Source organism: Montipora foliosa, chromosome 11 (genome assembly GCF_036669935.1).
Source record: "Montipora foliosa isolate CH-2021 chromosome 11, ASM3666993v2, whole genome shotgun sequence".
In the NCBI taxonomy this organism is placed as follows: Eukaryota; Metazoa; Cnidaria; class Anthozoa; order Scleractinia; family Acroporidae; genus Montipora; species Montipora foliosa.
Genome location: NC_090879.1, coordinates 26,354,478 through 26,376,097, shown reverse-complemented (window position 1 = coordinate 26,376,097; position 21,620 = coordinate 26,354,478). Strand labels below are relative to the sequence as shown.

The 21,620-nt window shown below is 41.1% G+C and overlaps 2 protein-coding genes and 1 long non-coding RNA gene across 8 annotated transcripts in view; 1 reads left to right on the top strand and 2 right to left on the bottom strand.

Moving 5' to 3' along the window:
- Window positions 1-14: 14 nt before the first annotated feature.
- On the bottom strand, window positions 15-4,793 carry LOC137975005 (nephrocystin-3-like). Its single transcript, XM_068822033.1, has one exon. The coding sequence runs from the start codon at window positions 4,736-4,738 to the stop codon at window positions 1,880-1,882; it is 2,859 nt and encodes a 952-aa protein (XP_068678134.1). The 5' UTR covers window positions 4,739-4,793; the 3' UTR covers window positions 15-1,879.
- Window positions 4,794-4,999: 206 nt separating this feature from the next.
- On the top strand, window positions 5,000-7,799 carry LOC137975746 (uncharacterized). Its single transcript, XR_011117618.1, has 2 exons — window positions 5,000-5,915; window positions 6,980-7,799. It is a non-coding gene; the product is annotated as an uncharacterized lncRNA (long non-coding RNA).
- Window positions 7,800-13,981: 6,182 nt separating this feature from the next.
- Window positions 13,982-21,620, bottom strand: part of LOC137975607 (probable E3 ubiquitin-protein ligase RNF144A) — a 24,206-nt gene continuing 16,567 nt past the window's right edge. For all 6 annotated transcript variants that reach the window (XM_068822729.1, XM_068822730.1, XM_068822733.1 and 3 more), the window contains exons 5-9: window positions 20,510-20,610; window positions 19,804-19,904; window positions 18,275-18,428; window positions 15,567-15,656; window positions 13,982-14,530 (exon numbers count right to left, since the gene is read on the bottom strand). In XM_068822729.1, coding sequence (XP_068678830.1) covers window positions 14,423-14,530; window positions 15,567-15,656; window positions 18,275-18,428; window positions 19,804-19,904; window positions 20,510-20,610 — 554 coding nt within the window. In that variant the 3' untranslated portion in view covers window positions 13,982-14,422. The remainder of the gene's footprint in view (window positions 14,531-15,566; window positions 15,657-18,274; window positions 18,429-19,803; window positions 19,905-20,509; window positions 20,611-21,620) is intronic.

Here is a 21,620-nt window from a genome sequence, read left to right as displayed (position 1 = left end):
AACAATTTTGGAATTCTCGCAAAATTGCTTTATTATCTAAATTTTCATGTGTTGAAACAAATTTATTATCCTCTAGTATATCCCTATTTAACTTATGGCATTATGGTCTCGAGATGACCTGCGGCTTTCTGATACAACTGATATTCTGCAAAAACCAGTCAGCTACGCCATTCCTTGGTGATGCATTCCCTCCTAAAAAAACTCTGGATCCGCCCCTGAAATGTATTCAAAGTATGGTTTTTGGACGTGCAAGGGAGAGCACTGGACCTTGTTATAAACTTCTTGAAATCCCTAAACTAGAAAATATATAGAGGATAATACATGGCCGCTTGGAGAAATCTCTCTTCTCTTGTTGACAAATTTCGTATCTCCAAGCGGCCATGTAATATTCTAGTTATTATATAAACACCAATGAAATACACTGTACCAAACCATTTTACGAATGGCATCGAAAGGTGCGATTTTCATATGTAACCATAGCAACAGTGATCTTTTTTGAAGATATCATGTTTTCGCGGGAAAGCATACTTGGTATTTCATTGGTGTTTATGTAATAAATGTAAATCTTAATCATAAGATAAGGAATAATGATAACAGCATTCCAGGTGTCTTCTCAGATGTCCTCACTCCCGAATCCAACATACATGATTATAATGATGAAATGGTATATGAAATGAATCATATGAACTGCGGATATGAAATCAAGTGAAGCTATGATCTTCGCAGTTATGAACGCAATTTTTACAATTGCGTAGAGAAGCCTGAAAAATTCAGGACTTCAAGGGTTTTCAGGCTTCTCTACGCAATTGTAAAAATTGCGTTCATAACTGCGAAGATCATAGCTTCACTTTGTCATATATTTGGTTTGTGTAGATTGTTTATAATGAAAATCAATAAAAAAATGGAGATAGAAAAGTTTTTAATGACGTCAGCTATGCGTCTGTACTCTAACATACCATTGGTGAGAACCAATCAAAATGCATGCATCATTGAGCTTATTATATAACACGAAATACTGATTTGAACGAGATGTCTATTGGACACGAGGCATTTGCTACGAAGCTATTTCAGACCAAAAGCTGCAATTTTTCCCACCTTTTTTCAGACCTGACCGAAAATTTGTTACCCTATTTGAGTTGTTACACGGTTGTTGATGGTCTTACCGCTTAATGATAAAGAAGAAGCTTCTGCTAAAAACATATCCAATTCAAGACTTGAGTCAGACCAAAATGGTCAAAATCGATACCCTATTTCAGACCAAAACGACTAAAAAGCCATACCCTTTGGGGTCGCACATACTTATGTAGCCCATACAAGGGAGTACCCCCCGGGGGAGGGGGCCTCCTCCCCCTTTTTTTCTGAGGGGAGGGGGCGGCTGTACACAGGCTAATATTGCCATCGATTATCACCTCCTACTATGATTACTGCGTTTATTCAACGATAGTCCATGATGGCCGATATTAAGTTCTGAACATTTAACGACTGCCGATGATGGTCGATATTTTCATTTCTCAGGGCAGCGTAGGGCCTGGACCAAGAAGCTTATTTCAATCGCCTTAAGTGTTGTCGACCATCATTAAACGGCTCGGTTTGCGAACGACAGCTGATGATAGTCAGGGGCGAAGACTTTCTCAAACTCTCATGGACTATATTACCTCGTTTGACATAGGCATTAGCCTGTAAATCAAAATCTTCTACAAAGAAAATATTTTCAGCATTTGGGTCCGCACGAAAGTTGCTCCCTTTATCCTCTTCCTACGTTGGCTACTACAGACTTAACCACACCAGACTCCTTATATCCCCCTCTCCAACTGAGACAAAAAATTTCGGTTTTGTTTGTCACGTGGCTGGCTATTTCTTTGAGCATCGATGTATCGTTTTAGACATCGTCACAAACTTCTTGACGAGGGAATTCGGACTCTGGAAAATCATCTTCATAGCGATGTAAAAAATCCAATACCTCACAGCTGTTGAAGGGCAGTTCTTTGATCTGATTTCCCATGCCGTAAAACATTTTCAGTGCCTCTTTCATCAAACGTTTGGCATTTTCCTTTTCATCCACTTTCTCGTATAGAAGAGCTAGGTTAGTCTTTATCAACACTTTCGATATGTGTTCTCCTCTTCGTTCTCTCTCGGCAACAAGCATCGATTTTTCTAGGTATTTTCTTGCCTCTGCGTAGTTTTCTCTTTTCATTTCACAAATTCCATTGTTCTTCAACAAATTGATAGCTTGCTTGCTGTCCATCATTCCAAGGGCATTACCAATTTCTTCTGCTTCTTTGTAATACATGATGGCTTTTTCTAGGTTCTCGGCAGTCTCGTGAAAAAAAAGGAAGTCTCCTATTTCTTTCAAGGCAAGAACAGTCAATAAATGTTTTCCAAGATGCGTGCGAAAAAGGTGCAGTGCCTCAGATAACTTCTCTTTGGCTTGTTCCCGCTCTCCAAGCAGCTTGGCAAATCTACCAGCAAATTTAAGGGTCATCACCTTTTCTGGATGATCGTCTCTTAACTTTTCATTGCAGATTTGCACAGCTCTTTCATTGAGCTTCCTGGCCTGATTAGCATCACCTTTCGTTGAAAGGAAATTTGAGAATCTGTTAATGTAGAAGACTTCTGACAATGGGTTTTTGTGGAATTCCGAAATATTATTGGAATAAAGCTTTTCGGCCATCTTCATATACTCTTCGTACTCTGCTTTTTTGCCAACTATCGTCATTTCAAGCCCGAGAAGGCACAGGAGTTCCAAAACGCGCACAGTGTGTGATTCTGGTATTGTAAATAATTGTAAAAGAGTTTCAAGAAATTGAACATAAAACTTGGGCGAAAGGCACGTTTCCAAGTACAAGCACTTTTGGAGGAAATCATCAAGAAAGCTCTTGCAATATTCATTAATCATCTGATCGTGATTTTTCATTCCTTTGGCATAGATTAAAAGAAAGTGCTCAAAGTTTTCCCTTTCTTTGTGGAAAGACTCGATGGATTCTTGACAGGCGTCGTGACTCCAAAACATGTTTGAATAATCACAGAGACGAGACATATAGTGAGCGCAAGCTAGTTTTTCTCCATGTAGTAAAAGATCAGGCTTGCTTTTGCCAATCTCCTTCGCGAAGCAGCAGATCAGTGGATGCAACTGATATCTGTGGGAACGTGGCTGTTCAATAAGGGATTTCCTCTTCAAAGAAAGCAGGATGGAAAGAGGCGAAGTCTCATGATCAGAATCGGAGCAAGCTGCAATGACGACTTCAGCAGCTTCAACATCAAACGTTCTGGGAAATAAAGACAGAACGACCAATCCATTTTTCTCGAGATCTGGCAAATAGTCAAAGGAAGCTTTGATTGCTGAGTGAAACGATTCAGTATCGTCCTTCAGAAGGGTCAATGGGTTTTCCTGAAGGTCTTTAAGGAGTTTCTTTTCGGTGAGATCCGACAGCAGTGAGCCGACAATACAGAGCGCCAAAGGGGCAAAACCACATAGTTCTACTATCTTTTCAGTCTCGCACAGCTTGTCTCGGACTTCTCCTTCTTTGATACGCGAAAAAAGAACATCCTTTGCTTCTTTGGGTGATAATGGCCCCAGCCGCACAACTGTTGGCATCAAATCTGGGCACGAAATTTCCTTTCTAGAAGTGATCACAAAAGTCCCTTTCGTCTTCGAATACTTTCGCATGGCTTTTAGTGTCCTTAGGAACTTGTGTCTTTCATCATCAGACATGAGGACATCGTCTGCATTATCGAGGACAAACGTAAACTGTGTTTGACAGTGTTTGCTCCACTGCTCGAGCCACTGATCGGGATTCTCAGGCAGCAAAATGCCCGACTCGGAGGTACATGATATCATATCAATAGCTACGTCGCTGAACGTTTTCTTTGACAGAAGATTACAAAACAGCACAGTGCTTTTGTTTTCTGCCTTGTCTAATTCGTTTGCCACAGCCTTCGCCACAGTCGTTTTTCCAAATCCGGGTCCTCCAGTTATCAGCACAACGGGAACATCTTTATCCTGTACATATTTCATTATTTCGGTCAGTTGCTGAGAACGGCCAAACATGCGACCCTCTGGTAGCTTGTCCGGGATATGGCTGTAAGGGTCACTTGTGATTTCGTCTTCCTGTTGTTTCCAGTTTTTCCACTGTTTGGCTTGGTACTGGTAAACCTTGTGGTCGATGGGATCGTTTCTGAGGCCATCAATTTTGTCTCGAAAGAACCTTCGACTGGCTTCAACATCAATTGCTTCTAAAGACGAAGATAATTTGGCCCATTTGTCTTCGAATTCACTTTTGGGGATGCTGAGGGAAGATCTATGACAAAGCTCATTTCTGAAGCATTTGATCCTAGTAATATTTGCTTGTATGGTTTCGTCTTCATCGTCGGGCATCTCGTTCCATCCTGTTGCAGGTGGCGGAAGATGGGAAAAGTTTCGTATCAACAAATACAACAGAGTAATGTCAAACTCGCCAATGTTTGGTGGGTCACCAGTCGTCGGAAACAATTTCTTCCATTGATCATCGATAATCACGTGTTTCTTCTTAAGATTCTGAAGAAATGCGGGGTGCTTCTTCAGAACGTTTTCTAATGCGCTAGAAGAATACATGGAGGACAGAAAGCGTCTCAAAACGTGTGTACCTTCGTCAAAGATTAATCGAACCAACCTGATACCATTCGTTTCATCCTCCGATACACCTGAGAAAGATGCGGTGCCACTGCTAAACAACGATGAAGAACACAGTGATGATTCCATGTTATAAGCAAAACCAAATCAATTAAAATATCGTAGTCTTAACTCATTGCATAACGAGCCGCGACTGAACGGAAAATGAAGTATTCGAAAAGCTTGGTTGCTAGGGCATGACGTCATTATCCGGCTTAGTTAAACGTTACCTTCAAGCGTAATGAACTCAACTAGGACAGTAGCGAAATGAAAGTTTGAAAAAATTCCATTACATTTAAGCTTGAAAATTTTCAGGCTGCTTTTGGCGATGATCTTCTCTAAAAATTTTTGTGTTTCGAACCGATCGTTCGAACTCAGTGTTTCTTCGATTTGAAAAATAAAGCAAACCTTAAATCTGTTCAACCGAAGGACCACAAGAAATGGTTTATTCAAACGAAACGACTCCACTGAAGCGGTAAGAAATGTAAATATGATATCAATCCCAAGCGAACGCCACAAAAAGATTTGAATCACACGGGAGCAAAATGTTTCAACCATACGAATTCTACCGTACTCATTCTGTGAGGAGCCGCAAACATCTAAGCGAAAGGATGAAATTTATAGGCTCCACTTTTTCTTTGATAAGATTTTAAATGCCCAACACACGAAGCGGATGTTCTTGCAGTGAGCGCACACAAAATTTCTCAGGGTCTAAAGTGCACTTCAAGAATCTGAAGTCCGTTGTGATTGGTCTACGTAAATTGCGGCACGTTTTAGCAGATGCTTGTTATGCTTGTGGGGAAGGAACGCGTGACGAAGCCCTAAGAAGCTAAAAGATTTGCGGTGCCCTTAGCGTTGGACAAAAATATTGCAAGCAGCACTTTGGTAGCAAATGGCGGGAGTTTCGACCGACCATCGATTGCATTTTCGTTTCCAGGAGTGATGTCTGCCTTCCTCCGGCAGAAATCTAAGGAGCGCGAAAAATTGGAAGTATGCTGAGATTGTCAATGCCCTAAATTCAATTCAAATCGGTGCGGAGCCCGATGAAATTGAAGTAACACCAACCAAGCAAGCTACGACCTACTACTTAAATTAAAGATAATCTTGATCGTGGGCAAGAGCGGTTGAAGAAATTCATCATGTGAATTTTTTAAAGCCCGAGGCAAAGGTAAAGCCAAAAATGGTGGAGAGAGGAGGACGAGCTCGCCGGATCTGATTTAACCTGGATTAAACACACACGGTTACATTTTGTGAGGAAACAGTTCAGGTATCAAGGTTCAAGTTGTAATAACATGTTTAATTTTTTTCTTTCATATTCATTGTTATTCTAAGCCATTTTGTCTATCCTTTCTGATTCGCCCAAGCTAATTATGCTGGCATTCAGCTCTAGTAATTTCGTGAGCATATGTGGGATGTATAACATGTTTAGTTATTTCTCTTTGACATTCACTATTAATGGGCCAATGCTGTTTATCCTTTCTGGTTTATCCAGACTGAAGTGGTATTCAAATGGTAACATGTTTAGTAATTTTTTGTTGACCTTTGCTGTTCATCGAGTTCAATAATGGAATTTTATCTCGTCTGGTTCACCCAGGCTGAAGACCTGGCTTTCTGTGTGATCCCTAAGTGTTTGTGGAACATATAACATGTTTTGTTTCTTTTCTTTGAAAAATTCACTTTTAACTAGGCTGTAATGTTATCTATACTTTCTGGTTCAATTAGACTGAAATTCTGGCATTCTGTGTGATGTCTGAGTGATTCTGGGATATATAACGTGTTTTGTTTCTTTTCTTTGAAAAATTCCCTTTTAAATAAGCTATGATTTTATTCATCGTTTCTGGTTCACCCAGGCTGAAGTCCTGGCATTCTGTGTGATGCCTGAGTGCCTCTGGGATATATAACATATTTTGGTTCTTCTCTTTGAAAAATTTACTTTAAACTAAGCTATAATGTTATCTATCCTTTCTGATTCACCCAACCTGAAGTGCTGGCATTCAACTCTAGTAATTTTGTGAGTTATGTGGGATATTTAACAATTATTGGATGAGGTTGAGCATGTTAGCGATAATTATCAAGGCCAAAGTTTGTGTTATCTGCCGAAGCCAAAGGCTGAGGCGGATAACACAAACTGAGGCCTTGATAATTATTGCTAACATGCGAAAACCGAATTCAATAATTGGTTTATTATGCATATTCCTGAGCTGAGCTCCGCCATGACAAAACTGATCAAACTGCTGGTTAGGGTGTTAGGTGACGTCACTTCTGCATGCATAAAACTATTGTCTGTAGGTATGACGTCAGTTCTACATATATAAAATCTATTGTTTGTAGGTATGACGTAAGAGAAACAGAGCAAGCAAGAATTAGCTGCGTGCTTATAGCCAATCAAAATCGAGCTGGTGACACCAATGTATAATAAATAACATGTTTGGTTATTTTTCTTTGATGTTCACTATTAATTGGGACAATGTTGTATATCCTTTCTGGTTCATCCAGACTGAAGTGTTATTCAGAGTATTGCCTGGGTGCTTCTGGGATGTATAATATGTTTAGTAATTTTTTGTTGACCTTCGCTGTTCATCGAGACCAATGTTGTATGTCTTTCCTGGTTCACCCAGGGTGAAGTCGTGGCATTCTGTGTGATGCCTGAGTGCTTCTGGGATATATATAATATGTGCTGTTTTTTTTCTTTGAAAAATTCTCTTCTAACTAGGCTATAATGTTATCTATCCTATCTGTTTCACTCAGGGTGAAGTCCTGGCATTGTATGGTGCCTGAGCTCTTCTGGGATATAGACTGTGATCCACAATGTTAACATACTTAGCCTTTATAAACATTATTTTAATCCATTTAATTTTATATAATTGTACAAATTTGAGGAAATTTGTTAATTTATTGTAATATGTTTTAAAGGCGACAGTGTCCTCAATTAACTCAGTTTTGTATAGTTAATCCATGGACTTTTCTTTGAAGTACATTTCTTTGTCAGAGACGTTCATTCTGGCCCGATAGTTTAGCACTTTGTTTTTGGCTACGATTATTCTCAATTTCAGCTCCATTTATTTCCTTTATTACGTACAGTCCAGATCTCTTATATCGCACAGCTTTACTTACGGGCGCCCAACAAAAAATAAAAAACAGTTCAATTCAACTACCATACAAGCTCTGTATTCTCATTTTCCCGTAAGCGACCAGCTCAGTTGCTTACAGTAGATCTCCTTCGTGAGGGTTTCGGATCTCTTTGAACACTGAATTTGGAACATTGTTCGCAAAGGTTTATGTCAACTTACCAGAACAATAACTTAAAGTGCCCCTAACCCCAAAATATTTTTTTCGCTAAAATGAATCTTTGCACCTGTTCGAGACGCATTGCGGCCATTTTTTCCTTTTTCTAACAAATCCTGCCATTTTATAGGCTTCGAAAGCTGCGAAAATCCAAGCATCTTGTGTTCACGACCGAGTCAGAAGGGGAGTGGGTCTATTCCTGATGTGACGTCACAATCTACTTTGCATGCATTTTTACAAAGAGTTAATGCAATGTAAATCAGTTTGTGACGTCACATCAGGAATAGGCCCACTCCCCTTCTGACTCGGTCATGAACACAAGATGCTTGGATTTTCGCAACTTTCGAAGCCTATAAAATGGCAGGATTTGTTAGAAAAATGAAAAAATGCCCGCAATGCGTTTCGAACAGGTGCAAAGGTTCATTTTAGCGAAAAAATTATTTTGGGGTGAGGGGCACTTTAAAGCAACCATTGTTCAATAGTATTGATTGCCAGGGGTACAAACAACTCTGATTTATTCACAGTGGAACTATGTAACGTTGGGCCTGTTTGTAGTATGGGGTAAGCCAGCCCATTTAGGTGGCTGGTCCGCTCACCGTGATCTCGGCCTCAGCCGGCAATCCTGTCTAAAAGAATCTCATGAGCAGCCCAGCCCGGTTTGCCGTCAGCCTGGCTGCCTGATCACAGTTTATTTTTGGATTTGTTAGTTCTAGACTCGTTTAAATGGGCCTTTATATCGATTAAGAAATTACGTACATCTTTTATCATTTTCTTGACTTTGAAGGAAATTTTGATCGGTTGTCGTTCATTTTAGAAGTTTCCTTTTGACATGTTGAAGCATTAGGGTATACAACAATTCGACAAACACATCTGGCCCCAGTTGTTCAAAGTGTGGATAGCGTCGTCCGCTGGATAAAACACTACTATTGGTTTTGCTGGTGTTAATCCGGTGGATAGCGCTATCCACCTTTTGAACAACTGGCCCCTGCCTTTTTGCGAGTGGATGCGCGCATGCGCAGGAACGAGTATCGTGATGGGGGAAAGAGCGTTGAACCGTTCCTGCTAGCAAAGTGAATAATCGTGTGATGTTCGGAAAAGATGAAAAGGAATGGCGCGAGTATAAGGGATGTTCGGAAGAGTAGAAAAGGAATGATGGTTACGGTACCGACGTTTTTATTGTAACTAGACGCTCCATGAGCGTACACTGGGTTGCCTATGGTACGTGTTACTCAAAAACAGAAGGGACTGAGTTGTGTGGTATTGAACTGCAGCGTTCCAGTTAATTTTATCAAATCGGGGGTCATTAAGACCATTTAAGGGGTCACCCAGAAGTCGTACCAGCAGAGGCCCTCACCTTCATACGACGAAACAGATCTTTTTCTGAGGTTAAAAATCTGGCTACCAGCCTATCAATCATTTGTCAGAAAGAAAAAGTTCCTGTCATCTTTAGAAAAAATAGGCACGCATTGCGGACGTGTGGTAGTGCAGTAACACAGCACTTTATTCCTTATTGTCAACTGAGCTGCGTTTTGTCTTCGAGGAGATTCAAGTTGTCTTTGCGTAATATGTAGCTCTAATAGTACGAGATTGTTTTGATATTGTTTATCATTGTAGTGCCATTGTAGAGGCCTTAGGTAAATAGCCCCCTGAGAAGAACTTTTCCTTCAAATTGAATGCAAACACTTTCAATTTTTGTCATCAACGATCGTAGTCTCACTGAAATGAAGGTCATAAAGTCCAGGACTTTTAAACCTGTAAAAGGCTTTCGGAACGCACAATTCCCATACTAGTAGGGAGCTTTAGCAACGACGATGGTACTTCGCGACTATTCCAAGCATTTTAACGTGACAAAGGTGTGGTAAACCATCAAGGACGAAACTAATATGAACTGCGCTCGATTAAGCGGAGAAAATGAAAATTTATCCTCAAGCGCTGATGTGCAATACCTAAAACTTCAATTTTGTTCATTTCACCACAGGCGCCCCAAGCTCAGTGTGAGTATAGCCGACAAAAATATAAGGATTTGTATGAGGATCCCGATAAAAAGCTTAGGAAGATAATTATATGAAAAAAATCTCAATTAAAAAGCCTAACCTTATTGTCATCGTGGATAGCTTCCTTTTTCCAGATCCGACGCCATTTCACAATTTCGTGGTTGTCAACGGTTATAATAAAATCCCAAGGCTGGAGACTAAATAGGCCACTTCAGAAAATACCATAATACTCTTTGTTTGTCCCCCCAAATTTTGCATAAGCATTGTTTCCAGTTGCTCTTGGGACTTACAATGGCCCCAAGAGAAACCAAAAACAATGTTTATGCAAAATGTGGGGAGACAAAAAAAAAACTATTATGGTATTTTCCGAAGTGTCCTATTCTCAGGTGCCACCAATTTGAGTCAAATATTCCTGGATAAAATATTCCCACGGTCACAATTCCACATCAACCCACTATCAACACAATAGCAGTCCTGCGAGCAACGTCGCTCTTGCCACCTTCAACAAGGCGTGTCTGTCTTTCCGCTCAACGTCGATACATTGCCTTCTGTCGTCAGGATGGCCGAATTGGCCTCTCTGGTTTGCCTCTCCCAGCTGATGAGCAGTTCCTGATGCGTTTCTGCACGTTTTTGGTTTGTCTTATGCGTCAATCAAAGTTTACCTATCGGCGGTCCGCTCCCTCCACATCGACAATGGTTTTTCAGACCCATTGGTTAACTGCCTTCAGTTACAACGGCTTCTCCGATGCATCAAGCGTGTACAGGGATCGCCGACCCCGTCCCGCCTTCCTATCACGATGGAATTAATGAGAGTCCTCCAAAAAGCCTTGGACCTTAACAACGCAGAACATGTAATGCTGTGGGCAGCCCGTTGCGTAGGTTTCTTCGGTTTTCTCCGTGTGGCGGAATTCACTGTCAACTCCACTTTCGACCCAGAAATTCATCTATCTGTCGGCGATCTACAAGTTGATTGCTTATTGAATCCATCGTGTCTGAAGATCCACATCAAGTGTTCGAAACCTGACCCGTTCCGTTGCGGTTGTGACATCTATTTAGGGAAGGGTAACTCTCACGTCTGTCCCTTGCGGCCATTGGCAGTTACGTGCATGTGCGTGGCGATGGCCCTGGACCGTTGTTCTCTTTCAGAGATGGAAGACCTTTATCGTGCCAAATTCTGGCCTCCAAAGTCCAACACATCCTGCGCTCTGCTGGTTATTCCGGGACTTACTCTGGGCAGTCTTTCGAATTGGTGCCGCCACCACAGCAGCCTCATGTGGAGTACCAGATCATCTCATCATAACCTTGGGCCGCTGGTCCAGTGACGCCTATCAAGTCTACATTAGAACCCCAATCACATCAATTGTACAGGTTACCAAGAGTTACTGCAGTAGGAGGTATGTTACCGTGAATTGGCCGGTCGGGTGCCTCAGGTTTCCTTTGGGCGGTGGGGCTGTGGCTTTTCGCCACAAGCCCCTTTGCACCGAGTTGCACTCGGAGATTCCCTTCGGCTTTCTCGGGGGCTCGTGGCTGGGTTGTGGATACTGCTGGCCACTGGGGTGGTTCCATCCTGCATGGTTTGGGCACCTGACCTCCACTTGCGACGAATGTTGCTAACAAGGAAACTTACTCGTGCTGCACGTGCAGCACAAACTTCCGTGCACAAACTAGTCGTACTCCACAAAACAACAACATGAAATCACCAAATTTTAGGTTTTGACGTGACAACGTGAGCATAAATTACAAGAAACCATTCGCTTCCTACTTTTACCTTTAACACGCACTATAAAAGGGGCAGTGCCTTAGGCACATGCAAATGATTTATCAATCAACCGTGGACGCAATCGAGCTATGATATAATTTCTGCAATAAAAAAGTCCCTTATGGCAATGTGTCCGTAATTATCTGTCGTTCCTTTTTTTAATCCCCAGTCCCTTCTTCTCACGCTAGAAATATCTTTTATAGCTTTCGTCTGAGTGTTGCTGTTTGTTGATCACTATCTTGGATAATTATATTAATCTGTTGCGCTTGAACGAATTCGAACAAAAGCAGTGCGTGAAGCAACGCCTTTTATAAGTGCGTCTTTGTCAGCCGTCTTCGTGTTTAAAACCGTTGGTACCCATCCAGTTACAGGATAGTTCGCCCGCATTGTACATGATGAACAGGACGGAATAGTCGCGAAATACTTGGGATAGCGCTAACTTATGGTTTCGTTGACCTACAAACCTCTCCCACAAACTCTCCTGCGAAAACCTCTCAACAGAAATGTAACTAAGTTGTCCGCTCAATGTGTTGGGCCCATGTGCACGTTCAATGACAAGTCGCTACGGGGTTTTTATTTCAAGAACGTAGGCTCGAGACTCAACAACGAGCCAGTTTTTAATTATATGGATGTTAATTGAGAACTCTTGCAATCCAAACGAACAAGTTATTTCAAAGGCTTCACACTTGGTACATCACAAATAACATTTAAACAGCTATTGTAATGGCCCGTTGGCAAAACCTGGACCGGACCGGACCGGACCAGGGGGCCGTTTCTCAAAAGTCCCGAAACTTTACGGGCCATTTTCGGGTGTCACAATTGCCTTTGTAACTCAAGAACGGAGAGCATTTAATTTGTCAAACTTTACAGGTATTTTTCTTTTTGTTACCTTGAAAACATGTTAAAAGATCGGCTTTCCAAAACAAGCGGTTGGCAATTTCACAGATGGCTTTTCGGGCACGAAAAGTTTTCGGGACTTTTGAGAAACGGGCCCCAGATCAATAACAAAATTCCCGCCAAAAGTAGACACACGAAATCCCTGGGTCACCAGTTAAGGTTACTTCCGACCTTCGCGGATGTCCTTCGGGAAACAATTCGTACGCGCGTTAGTTTCAATAACATCCTAACAAACAAAATATACAACCTCACAGCCGCACAACCAGCCTTGCATACTTATTTTGTTTTTAGTCTTAATAAATGTAGTTTACGATAAAAAATATAGTTTAACCGAGTTTTCCTTATAGTGTCAGGAGCCGGTAAGACGTGAAACCACCCCGGTGGGGAGGAGGGAAACTCCCATATGGAACAGACAGGGATGCTCGTCGGAAATTTTGAATTCGACCCCTAAAGGAGACCATCTGGGCGTGGCTCAAGCTTTTTGTGACCCCTAAAGAAGACCAATCTGGGCGTGTCTTAAGCAAATTTTGACCCCTAAAAACAAGTTAAAAAGAAAATTTGACTTTTGTTTCTCTTCGCGTAATTCTGTGTTTCTTCGCGGAACCCTCAACGAGACTTTGGCGGCTTAAAATATTGGCGCTTTGCCCGGAACACCCTAAGCGAGACCAAAATCCAAAATTTACACCCCTAAGCGAGACGACGAGCATCCCCGTCTGTTTCATATGGGAGTCACCCCCCCCCCCCCCGGGGAAACTACCGAGGGTTCTTCTATTGAATTTATCGGGTATCGGATGCCGCAGCACGAGCAAGATCAAGATGACTTCAGTGTTATTCGCAAGACATCAATCAACGAAACTGTCTCAGGTGTTTTCGATATTCTGATTGGTTGTCTAGATATCCGCATCTAACATCTAAGGTTGGAATAACCAAAAATATGCGAGACGTGTTGTGTAAATGGACGCCATGGGAAAAATATTTTACATATCGGAATTTCCTGACAAACTTTTGTTGATTGATGCCCTGTGAATAACATTGTGCCGTGATTTTGCACGTGCGGCAGCACCAGCTCCGATCCTGACACTTATTAAAAGGAAAACTCGCTTAAACATTATTTTTGTCGTAAACTACATTTACTAAGCTTTCTTCTGATTTTATTGAAACTAACGCGCGTACGAATTTTTTCCCGAAGGACATCCGCGAAGGTCGGAAGTAACCTAACTGGTGACCCAGGGATTTTATGTGTCTACTTTGGGCGCGAATTTTGTTACTGATCTGGTCCGAGTTTTGTCGATCCGAACCGACCCGGTCGGGTCCGGTCAGGTCAGGTCCGATCCGATCCGATCCGATCCGATCCGATCCTGGTTTTGCCAACGGCCTTTTGTAACTATTTACAGTTGCTGTAATAATAATAATCTAACAAAATCTTAGATTTTTTATTTGCTGGACTTCTGCACACGAAAATCTCCCTCAAACCTCACTTGTTTGAGTATCACCTCTGTCTATAGGCACTTTAGTACAAATCCAGCTTTACAAAGTCTCGCATTCAACGAATCTTCTGTGACATTGTAAGAGGGCATGATTTGAAGCCCAAAAAAAAAATAATAATAATCGTTTCACTATTTTACAGTAATATCACAATAATTGCTTTATTTGTTAATAATATTGTAGTATTTAATGAAACGAAATTGAGGTTTTCTCTCATTGAGAGAATAAGACTTTTCAAAAGTCATAACTATTAAACCAATAGTAAACAATGTTATTTTTCGCAAATAACATTCTAAATGGTAAGTTTTAAACTGTTGACCAATTTTTGAAAAATTATATCCTTAGGGTGCCATGTTATTTACGAAACATACACTTTGAAAGCAACAAACAAGGTGAAACTATGAGGAGAAAAGGTGATGCTACTAAAATCATCAATCCAAAGAATGCAAATCCGGCAATGACCTGAAAAACAGAGAATTATACAACATTCACGAGTTTGACGAGAAGGAAGGAAATAGTGCACAGCTACCTAACTATGCAGTGTGGCCCAGTGGTTAGGGCGCTTGCCTTGAGATCCGGAGATCCCGGGTTGAAGACCCGCTCTGACCACTCGTTGAATTTGATCCTGGTAGTCCCTGGTTCAACTTCCCAGCTGCACTTGTAAATAGCCAACTGGTTTGCCTCCAGCCAGTTGGGATTCTTAACGGTTGTAGTTGTTGTGTTCTGTTTTTTCGTTGATTCGTTGGCCCTGAAAAGCCCCTATGGGGAGCGGTCAATTCAGTGTGTATTGTATTGTACTATTGTATGCTCTCTGGTATTTGGGTCGGCAAAATTTCAAAAGGACCGGACATTTCTACGAAAATACAAGGAAAAAGGGTAAAGAGGGAGCAGCCATTACTCTCTCCGTGTAAGTTGTGGTCTTTTCTTGCCCTCGCTTTTTCATGAGGGTAACCAAGTAAACAACTAGGAGCGACTGCAGCAATTGGTCAGTGGTTGTAGTATACTGGCGCATGCGTGGAATACCTCGTGCTTTGGGCTGTATCGCTTATTTATCAGTGTGGCGGGAAGTAGGAGCATTGTGTGTGTAGCGTTTAGCGGTTTTTGTTCCCTCCCTCCCCACCCTCTGCTTTCCACTGTGTATCAGTGTGACGGGTGCCCATTCTTCTCGGGGGCGTGGAGCTCATGGCTGGGTTGTCAGGTTTTGCCAGCCATCGGTGCAGTCTCCATCTTGGAGCTGGCTGCCAATCGTGGAAGCTCCAGGATGTTTCGGGCACCCAACCTCCAAAGAGCGATGATGTTGTTTACTGTACCAAATAACCAAGACATGGAAACGGCTACTTGTGTGGAAGGCAATTGAAGGGGTGCTTGTAAGTGGAAGGAGGTTGGGATCTATACAAAAGCTTTTCAACAAACAAGAATACTAAAAGGTGACAGAATATTTTTAAGGGTGGAGGGTAGACAGTCAGAGAGATGATCTTCCTATTAAAGTTCCAGTTACCTGCGCTCTATGTAAGAAAAGCGATGCCCTGGAATGACCTAGCTTGTTCCTGCATGGACCTTTGTCGTAATGTCGCAACATTATGTCACTCTGTAATCAACAAAATAAATTGATAATCAGTAAATAGCCTTTCCAGATATACTATGCAGCAATCATAAATTGATTAAATATACAGTCCATTCACTTGATATGTTTTTATTAGAATTGGCCATGGAATAAATGTCATATTTTTTAAGTGTATTTAACACCTCTGAAGCTAATAATAACTTCCACAGAGCTTGACAAACTGTTGGTGTACTCTGGCGATGTCAAGATCCTCACGCTCTTTCGTAAATGGTTTGCCCGTAACTTAAGGATCTTAATTTGTAGCTTAAATAGGAAATTAGAAAATTCTGGTTTTCCAGTGTTGCCACGAAAAAGTTCCATGTTTTAAATTAACCTTGCAGAGCCAGTGTTCTGCTTCTAAAAGCCCATTGTGCAAAGTCTTGTTAATGCTGGGGGAGGGGGAGGGAGGTTGGGGTTAGGGTTAAAGGTTACAGGGGGGGTTGAGCTTGAGTTAGGAGGGTGGGGGGTTGAGTTTGGTTTTCAATCCTGTGCGAAAGATTGTTCTTCAAGCAATCTTTGGTCTTCTTCCCTCACTCCTCACTAAAGCTGAGGCCTCCAAGGTCATCCATGGACTGCATGATGACTACCTGAGATGCGCCATTTCAAAGTACACGCATTCAGCGTAACTTTAATGAGCAGGGTGGCTCACTGTACTACCACACACAATTGGGCATTACCTATTAGTAACCTTCATGATTGTACTTCTCATGGTTTGCAAAACGAGGTTTATTCTTTTACAAATCTACCCATCAAGTCCTATGCCCCGTTCACACCAAACATAAACCATGTTTTAAACATGTTTAGTTCAACACGGTTTCAATGTATTATCTTTTTCAAATCATGAATACCGATTTTTGTCAATTACAAATTTAGCACATATCAAAGCATGTATTAGCCTGTTCCGGGCGCCCAGAAAGTGAGTGCGAAAAACGAGTGGGGGCCCCTCGCTTTTCCCACGCAGCTGTTTTCGTTTCCCCGACTATCTGGGAGCCTGGAACAAGCTAAGCATGTATTGAAACTCACCTGAATGTGATGAAAAAGCCAGGCCTACATTCTTCTGTGACTGATTTTCGTTTCGTTAAACCTACTTTAATTGAACGTGTCTTGTTCGTGTGAATAGGGTAAATGACTTGTCGGAGGATGTGAGCAGAACCCAGAAGTGCTGTTTTCTGGATTGTAGTGGCTAGTACTTAAACAAGGAATGACGGAATTCTGGAACGCCGGAATACTTAAACACGGAACACCGGAATACTTAAACACGGAACGCCGGAATACTTAAACACGGAACGCCGGAATACTTAAACCCGGAACGCCGGAATACTTAAACACGGAACGCCGGAATGAGACAACCACATTTACATTGCTAACTATCTTTTCTCCATTAGAAATGATTCGTATAAAAATCTGGGAGACACCACTGTCCTGGTACGAGAAATGTCCTCTTCCGGTTGCCGTCCGCGTCTCACAAACGCGCGTGCTTAAGCTCCCTAATACTCTATAACTGAGAACGCAGCAAGCGATACGTATCCCCCGGACACGAGCTCCTGGTAGCCCTAAATAAAACCCAGTAAAAATTGTGACGGTATTCAGACGAATGGCATGTCTACCCTTACAGATTGAAAACCAATTTTTTGACAAGTTTTTTGTAGACCTCGTGTTTATTTCTTCCAGGAAAATCTTATGGCACGTTCAACGCAACAAAAGAAAGTCATTGTCATGGTATTGAAAAATTGCTGGTGTTAATTATGTTTGCAGTTGAAATAAATAGGCTGAATAATGGAATTAATTTGTTTCTGTTTACACAAATACTGCTTCATTGTACCCCCTTGGGACCAACAAGAACAAACTTTAATATTTTCCCACCATTTGGAAATCTATGATAATATTCCCACCTTTTCAATAATTATGATAATTTATTTATTACTGGACAACCATGGAGCTGCCAAGGTAAAACAGTTGTCATCGTTTATATTGTTGTTCCTGTATGCCATTCAGTCTCTTTACTCAAGGGAAAATAACTATGTTTGCTTTGATTAATCGCCTCTTACTTCTGCCTTCTTAGCCCCAGTCAAAGTCCGGAGAAAACGAGGTAAGATTCATTTTACGATATGATCTAATCACAAGTAGACAACGTGCTATTTTTAATACCTTGAGCTCAGTAAACTTTCAATGCCCTCGGTTGAGTCTATTCTAGTGACTTTGCATTCGGTTGCCTGTCAATCCTTGGACATTGTGACTAAAAAACGTGTTTTCCTTTATCCTTCGTCCTCAAAAATTCCAGATTTTTATACGAATCATTTCTAATGGAGAAAAGATAGTTTGCAATGTAAACGTGGTTGTCTCATTCCGGCGTTCCGTATTTAAGTATTCCGGCGTTCCGTGTTTAAGTATTCCGGTGTTCCGTGTTTAAGTATTCCGGCGTTCCATGGTTAAGTATTCCCGCGTTCCGGCATTCCATCGTTCCGGCATTCCGTGTTTAAGTACTAGCCGATTGTAGTGTATCAATGCTTACTTGATTTTCAAGTGATCAAGAAGTAACAGTTATCATCATCATCATCATCATCATCATCATCATCATTTTGATCCAATAAATTCACACTTACATCCAAGGACTTGCTGCAATGCCAACAGAAGATATGTTTACAGTGACCACACATCATCTGTGCACATCCAGCTTCTCTCATGATCAGCACTTGGCACAATGGGCATTCCTTGATGTCACCAGCTTCACCATTCTCCTTCAAGATATCCACAAATCTGACAAACAACAGTGATAGATCCATACAATATCAGTGCAGCCAACATCAGTGATTATATAGAGGATATTACATGGCCACGCCGAGTTATGAAATTTCCCTTCAAGGGTTGAAAAATTTTTCACTCGTTCGCTGCGCTCACTTGTGAAATATTTTTCAACACCAGAAGAGAAATTTCGTATTTCCAAGCGACCATGTAATATTCTATTTATTATATAAATACCAATGAATTACTAATTAAAATCACTCATGAAAGGCATCGAAAGGCGCGATTTTCGTATATAACCATAGCAACAGTTATCTTATCACAAGTAAAAAGAACATGTTATCTTTATGTGTGAAGATAGCATGTTTTCAGGCGAAAGCTCAATTGGTAACTTCATTGGTGTTTATATAATAAATGGTATTTTTCGCAGGGGATACATATAGACTACCTCAGTAGCCACTTTGTATACCGTAAAATTCAGAAAATAAGCCCTGGTGCTTATATTTTTCAAAAGCCCTTTTGAGGGGCTTGTTTTTGGAAGGGCTTATATTCGGAGGGAATTATCTACGGAGGGAAATTTGCGCTTCCTAATCAATTGGGCAAGTCTTATAGTTGGAAAGTAAATTTACCGTTTTTGCTTTGTTTTACTCTGTCTTTGAGAGCAATCTTCCAAGTACAAGCTCCCGGGGGGCTTATATTTGGAGGGGCAATTTAACGGATGATTTTTGCGTTGCCGCTTTGGGGGGCGTATATTTGGAGGTGCTTATACACGGAAGGGCATATTTTCGGAATTTTACGGGGTAAATTTTGCCAAGGCTCAGATTCTACAGGAGTTTTCTGAAGGCTACTTTTCCAGCTTCTACCATATACACAGCAGGGATGCATACGCGTGCCACTCCTATGCCATATAATGCACAACTTGTCCCCAGTAAAAGGGGTTATGTTTACATGGGTTGAAAATACCACTTCGCATCACCCTCTCATAGTTAATTCTGTTGAAATATAAGTGCCACATGGCCAATGTTTGCATAAACGTAACCCCTTGTACTTGCACATATTCATTGCAGTGAATTTGACATCTTCAATTCCCACAACCTGCTCCCGTCTCAGACCTTGTAGCTCAGTTGGTAGAGCAGCGGTGATCTAACCCGAAGGTCGTGGGTTTAATTCCCACCCTGGTCAGAGTTTTTCTCTGTCCTTGAGTTGGCCCATTTCCATTAGTAGGGCTAATGCTTACATGGTTTACAAGGGTGGAAAATAGCACTTCGCATCACCATCTCATAGTTAATTCTGTTGTCCCCGGTAACACTGGTACTCATGGAGCATTGGGTTTTGGTCCTCAAGAGAAATTCATTACATTACGCGCCCCAATTGGACCATTAAATCCTACCTTACACCAGAAGCCAAATCAGAGATGGTTGCTCTATACTCCTCACAGGTCATTCCCATGTGCCAGCTCTCTTTACAATCGAAACAGAACGTATAACCACACTGAAAGATAAAAATATATATTTCATTAGTCATTAATGGACAAGAGTATTGTGGCAACAGAGCCTGGCAGGTGCTAAATGCTAAAAAGAATTGCTAAGAAAGTGTTTTGTCCATTTGATATTCTGAGCTTGTGTGGAATCAACTAAAACAATAACAACAAAAAAGGACCTAAGTGAGTAGCACTTTGATTTTTCTTCCTCAAAAATGCCACCTGAGTAACTTTTGAACTTATTTGATCAGCACTTAGTAGCTCTGGTTGAGTAACGCGAGAAATGCTACATAAAATATATTGTGCATCAAATGGAAACTCGGAAAATCTGAGCCCCAGATGGGATTTTATTGATTATTAAATATACATGTATGCTTCAAAAGCTGGAAGCATTTATGTACATAGCAAAAGTACCCCTGCTCATGCTTGGATTTAAAACCACAACTGGACAATGTTTATGTAGCCAAGTTAGTTACTGGGATCTACCAGTTTTATTTAAAGGCTAAAAAACATTTGAGTAATGTACTCTGAAGAAATGAGACGTCACTTAATGCATTGACAACTTCATTTTGTTGCATGTACCAGTACTTGCCCTTTTTTGGTATTAAGATTTTACCTCCTTGCAGACTGTAGACTGAGCTGCTCCAGGAACACCATTACAGACTCCATCACAACCAGCCATTGGACAGAAGGCTTTTGATTTGTCTACAGCAACCTCTGTAGAATGTTAAAGTCATATTTCACATTTTACCAGATAGCTGTCAAGGTACTAGCTTTAAATTTAAAAGTTCTTGGTCAGTCCATGTAATGTGATACCACTGTATTTATGCTGCTTTTCTAAAACAAATTTCACAAGCCCCAGTGGGATTTTATGGGGTGCAGGGATGGCACAGTGGTGAGAGCACTCACTTCCCACCAATGTGGCCCAGGTTCCATTCCCAGACTTAGTGTAATATGTGGGTTGAGTTTGTTGGTTCTCTACTCTGTATTGAGAGGTTTTTCTCCAGGTACTCCAGTTTTCCCCTCTCCTCAAAAAACAACATTTGATTTGATTTGTGTTCATTATTTTGTTAATGCCAATTTACAGTTCTTTCCCTTTTTTTCCTTTAACATCTGTCTATCCTATGAATAATGTTAATCTTGATCAAGATAGCTACTGTAACAGTGTAACTAAAAAACTATGTAGTCACATATTTTACAAAATAAAGTTCACAGTACTTCACAAATCTTTGTTTATTGGTCAGTGAAAAGATATATTTTAGCCACTAAAATACTATTAGCCACCTCTTTCAGCCTCCTAGAGATATTCCAGGTCTATCTACTATCTACATTCTTCCAGACAAAGACAGAATTTAATAGAAAATATCATTGAGATTTTTGTAAGAGGCTCCGCAAAGATTAAGGTGGCTTACTACAGTTATCCGAAGAAAAAATATAATAATTTTGAAATCTGTGAAATTAAAGCAAAATGATGTCTCTTGTGAAGTGTTGGTCACTGCAATTGATGTAAAATGTAATTTTACCCAACAAATAAATACAAATCAGGGGAAAACGCTTAATATAGTGACAGACTTCCTGGAGGGGGGGACTGGAAACTAGACAGTTCAAAGGGCTTTTTCTCAAAAACTACAATCTTGGACAAATTAAATGGAACATTGAGACCACCCCTCCCCCCAAAATCAGTGATGGGAAAATGGCGCGTTTTGGCCTTCACGCACCTTCATCCT

Excerpts from the sequence above, each read along its gene's own strand:
- LOC137975005 (XM_068822033.1), bottom strand. The coding sequence starts at position 4,738 with ATGGAATCATCACTGTGTTCTTCATCGTTGTTTAGCAGTGGCACCGCA.